The 4,964-nt window shown below is 43.8% G+C and overlaps 1 protein-coding gene across 1 annotated transcript; it reads right to left on the bottom strand.

The window, feature by feature from the left end:
* Positions 1-2,426: 2,426 nt before the first annotated feature.
* On the bottom strand, positions 2,427-3,530 carry LOC149404016 (uncharacterized). The gene has a single exon (XM_089603947.1). It carries the CDS (start codon positions 3,528-3,530, stop codon positions 2,427-2,429), a length of 1,104 nt encoding a protein of 367 aa, XP_089460073.1.
* Between the last annotated feature and the right edge of the window lie 1,434 nt (positions 3,531-4,964).

The raw sequence follows: 4,964 nt of genomic DNA, 5'->3' as shown, positions 1-4,964 counted from the left end.
AATACCTTCGGAAGATACCTTCGGAAGAACTATAGAGTCTCCAACTCTCAATGTCCCATAACCAGACATCATAGATTCTCCTAACAATCGTACTGAGATCAATAGTCCTTTGATCCTTAGATTGTGAATGTATTGTTTTAAGCAAACCATGAAGAGTTTGTTCATGCAAATCTACATTTGTCTCTTCATGTGTTGTTAGGTTTGTTTATGGACTAAAAACTAAGTTTTTATCATAAAGTTTCAGACAATGAAGAATGAATGAACGCTTCAACTTTTATTAATAAATAAGAAATTACAAGCAAGAGTCTTCGTGAGACTTTATTACATCAAATGTACATAAGTATAGACTACAACTCTTCTTGTGGGCACCATTGACAACACCCTAGACTTTACATTCAAGGCCTCCAACAACGAGGCCGAATATGAAGCAGTGATGACAGGGCTGAAGCTTGCAAAGAAGCTTGGAGTGACCAACATCAGAATACATTGCGACTTGCAATTGATCGTTAAACAAGTCAAGGGTGAATACGCTAAAAATGAGGCTAACATGGAAGCCTACCTGACAAGAGCAAACAAGAAGCTGGAGTCATTTTTTGGTTTGAGATCATGCAAGTCCGAATGAGCAAAAATATTGAGGCCGACACCTTAACATGCCTCGCATTTGGGATCGATGAGGAGAGTTTAGGCAAATTTCCTATAAAAACCCTCCAAAAACCATCAATATCCTACAAGGAAGTGAATGTGATAAACGCGAATCCAATGCCCACCTCGATGGAACTAATCCCAAGATTTCGGAAGCATGGAGAACTTTCGAGTAATATGGAAGAAGAAAAGAGAGTGAAGATGCGTGCCGCAAGGTACGTGATGAGGAGAGATATACTGTACAATCAAGGGTACTGACAACCGCTCTTGCGGTGCTTGGGAGAAAATGACGCAAAGGCTGTCGTTCGAGAGATCCGTGAAGGGATTTCCGAAAATCATTCCGCCAGGCAATCACTTAAGCAAAAAGTCCCCCGGCAAAAAGTCCCATTTTTCCTATGGGCGTAAAAGACCACCGCACAAACAGTACCTGGGAGAGACCCAGTTCTCAATCACATACGGGGTCGAGGTCGTAGTTTCGATAGAGGTCAAGGTTTCGACACCTCCCATGGAGAGACACAATGAGGAGGGAAATAATGAAGCATTGAGGATCAAGATAGACCTCATCGATGAGAAGTGAGCCCGGGAGTTTATACACCACACCGCTCAAAAGCGGATCATCAAGAGGCACTTCTCGTCTTGAAAAGGGTGTTTCAAAACACAAAAGTCCCGGGGGCCGGAGTCTTGGGGTACAACTGGTAGGGATCATATACTATCAGTCACATAATCCACAATGGCACATACAATGCGTTAAAGAAAATACACACGATATGGTTACCCCGTTCGGTGCAATACACCTACGTCTGGGGGCACTCTGCCAGTGGAAAGGATTTCACTATCTTGTAGTCAATAGTACACGCAAGGTTTAAAAAGATTACAATCACCAAATCAATAAAACCTAAAGACTATTACCACCAGTGAATACCTAAACCAGGGACTCCCCCTGGATTTGAGATCCGCCCCAATTCCACTCTTCGAGCAACCGCCTATGCTCAGATGAGTTTCAGTCTTCAAACGATCGTGAGCCTTCAATCATGAGAACACAGAACCCAACTCTCACAGACACTCAATCTTTCTGGAATAGTGTTTGAGAGAATACACCGCTCTTAACAAAACACAAAGCCTCCCAATCCGCCGGTCTTGCACGTCTACGAGCTCTAAGTATTTTCTCAAAAGCGTCAAGGCTGCTAAGGGGGAAGCGCATGGCTTTTATAGCAGCTGTACAGGCCTGGAAGTGTATCTACGGTTTCCTTACCCAGCTTCTCACGAATATCTCACAATAAAGACACCAGCGAGGCAATCTATCAATACAGGAAACTTGCCCGAAATACTGTATGCACATAGAAGGAAGAATGTCTCACCAGAAGAAGGAGCATGAGGACCGACATCTTTCCAAACAACTTGCACTAAAAAATAAAGCCAACAAATGACGTAACAACAATCTCCTCCTTTGGCTATTTTTAGGCAAGCACTTCCAGGAACAGTTCTCATACAAGCGTCATGACCAGTCAAAATAAATGACCTCATGACGCCTCTCCCCCTGATTGCCTCAAAATAATACCAAAGGCAAGGATCAACCAAAACAGAGGGAGGACAAACAAACACAGCCTGTAAAGAGGTGAGAACTGAAGCAAGCAGCAGTACATACATCAACAGTAAACTTGAAAGAGGTTTAACACACCAACCAGGACACAGTCTGAAACAAAAGTTAAACTGAAGATAAAACCCGACAGAAGGATGTCTGAAAAGAAGTTAGAGGATACAAACCAGATCATAAAAAAAACACATCAACTAGAGGGATTTCCAGTAGAAACATCATTGGCTTGACCGTCAGAGCCCTTGGATTCGCTAATGACATCATTCCCGGTATCTTCATCATCTACGTTGTCATCAGGACGTATAGTGTGGATCGGCTGAGAGGAAGTAGCATCATCAGTGGTAGACGAAGAAGTCATAACAATGATAAGACATTCACAAGCAGATTTCCTTCGAGAGGAGATATCAATGATCTCCTTGAGCGCAGCAACTTCTTCAAAGAGGCCTTTGAGAATATCACTCTTAGCATTCTCGGAGAGAGGAGCAACCTTGATGGTATGACCAAGAGCGACAGAAGTTGCGACAGAAGGCATAGCAAGATATCTGGCATGTTTTCCCTCAAATAACATATGACTGAAAGTGAGTTCACTAGGGGGTTTACCTGAAACGTCATCAGCCCTTAGTACATCTTTCTTTTGAGCCACCACCATACCAGAGAGGAGAGAGGGAAAGCCAATATGGAGCTTCACAGCATAGGACATAGCGTGGTTGGCCAGGTGGTTGAACACAAACTCTCCAAAGTCAAAAGACGCACGAGTACCTATCTGATAAATAAGGCACGCCAGGTCGGACTTGATGCTTGAGCCATGCGAGGAGGGAGCCCAATTAGCAACCCCAATTCTGTACAAAACAAAATATTTTGCAGAGAGGTCTGAGGAGGGCAGGGAACCTTTAGAGGGCCAAGTCTTCTTCTCGTCGTTGGTGAGCTCTTTGGCAATCACATCCAGGGAGGGAAGCCGATCGGCAGTGACAATTTTTCCTCGTCCCAGGAAATCATTGATTGCAGTGGAGGAGACATCAAAGCAGTGGCCACGAACGAAGACTTTCCCAAACTCGGAGTGATGAGGCTGGTCAAGTTCAGAAGACAAATTCACAATACACTCTTTCACCAGTTTTGGGTAATAAGGCCCGATCCCATAGATAGTTTTGATGATTTGGGCATCGTATAGGAGTTCCATGATCACGTCAATTTTCGAGGCTTCCTTAGACAGTTCCTTTTCGGCAAAAATAGTTATGTGATAAACATACCTCCACTTTCTGACACGATCTTCCTCATGAAATGAGATATTATCCATAGGAGCGGCGTGAACATCTTTAGGAAGTTTTTGACCCCCAACTCATTTCCTGGAGGCAAGGGTCACGATCTCTGGAAGAGCAGATTCTTCATCTTCCTCCTCCATATCTTTCAGAAAATCAGGACCATTCTTCTCAGTGGATTTAGCCTTCAACTCTTCTTGTTTAACCCCATCTTTACCAGTTTCTTTTTCTTCTTTCTTTTCTCCGGTTCGGGAACAGTAGTCATACTTTCTTCCATCATCTTCCTCTTCATCTTTCTTTTCTCAGACAAAAGAGTAGCAATGCACATGTCATCATCCTGCTGGACCTTTTCCTTTAACGAGGCAAGAACATCTTTTCCAGCATCTTGTCCTCTATCAGTCTCATCCTCATGCATCAGAGGAGAAGATGTCGGAACATCCTTCAACACATCTTTACTCAACCCCAGAATTCCGCCAATTGCATCCACGGGAGGGGGTTGTTGCTCACCAAGAAGTGATTCCAAAACATCACTGTCCCTAGGATTCTCTTCAGAGGGAATGGAAGTTTCAGGATTACTTTGTACCATTTTGTGGGGGCTTTCAAGAGGATACCCGCTGGTGAGGGTTTCTTTCACGGCAGTGACATCAGCCTCTCCTCTTTCTTCAGAAGCACTACTTGAACTGACTTCTCCGGTAATGTCGGTGATGGAGAGGGAGGATTTCTTGATCATGGCATTTCTGACAGCTGAGAGAGAGGGGTTTTCAGGAGGAATAGATGACCCAGCAATTGCACCTCCGGCCTGACCATCGGCGCGCTTACTGGGTCGCAAACCTCCAACCCGGACACCGTGTTTGTTGCTCTCCAGCCCTGGCCCCTTCGTCTTGACATCTTTCGCTCTCATTGTTGTCTTCTCTTTCTTGGATGAGATGGTGGTGTTGATACCGCTTCTTGTTCCTACCATTTTGAAGAGAAATCCAAGAAAACTACCACAAAAATAACCGTCAAGAAGGGTGAATACACAAATTAGAGAAAATTTGGGAAAGAGGGGCAACGAAACACGAAAAATAGCGAAATTTGAACGAGAGGTAACTTCCCAGTCTTTCTTGAAAATGAAACCGTCTGCATGTATGAGAAACTGGCAAGGAAAAACACGACATCGTGACATGGAATGGGCCTTGATCCATCTCAAGCCCAAAATAAGAAAAGGTGGCATTTTAGCCCGGCAACACAGTCGAATGGGCCAACCAGAAAAATGGGCCCATGAGTAAGCTTTCACGAAACACACGAGAACATAAATCAGAGAAATTCCAGCCTTGACAACATAGAGAAAAAAACCAAACCTCTCTCGAAACAATAGTAATTGCTATTGTTCAATCACACACAATCCTAGGGAGGATCTGAGATTTTCAAAACAGTTAGCATCCAAGGCCTTAGTAAAAATATTTGCGAGCTATTTTTCGGTGTGAATATAT

Source organism: Urtica dioica, chromosome 2 (genome assembly GCF_054948205.1).
Source record: "Urtica dioica subsp. dioica isolate 48M chromosome 2, U.dioica_male_clone48M_v1_H2, whole genome shotgun sequence".
Taxonomy (NCBI): Eukaryota; Viridiplantae; Streptophyta; class Magnoliopsida; order Rosales; family Urticaceae; genus Urtica; species Urtica dioica.
This window is presented reverse-complemented; position numbering and strand designations above follow the sequence as displayed.

Excerpts from the sequence above, each read along its gene's own strand:
- LOC149404016 (XM_089603947.1), bottom strand. The coding sequence starts at position 3,530 with ATGGATAATATCTCATTTCATGAGGAAGATCGTGTCAGAAAGTGGAGG.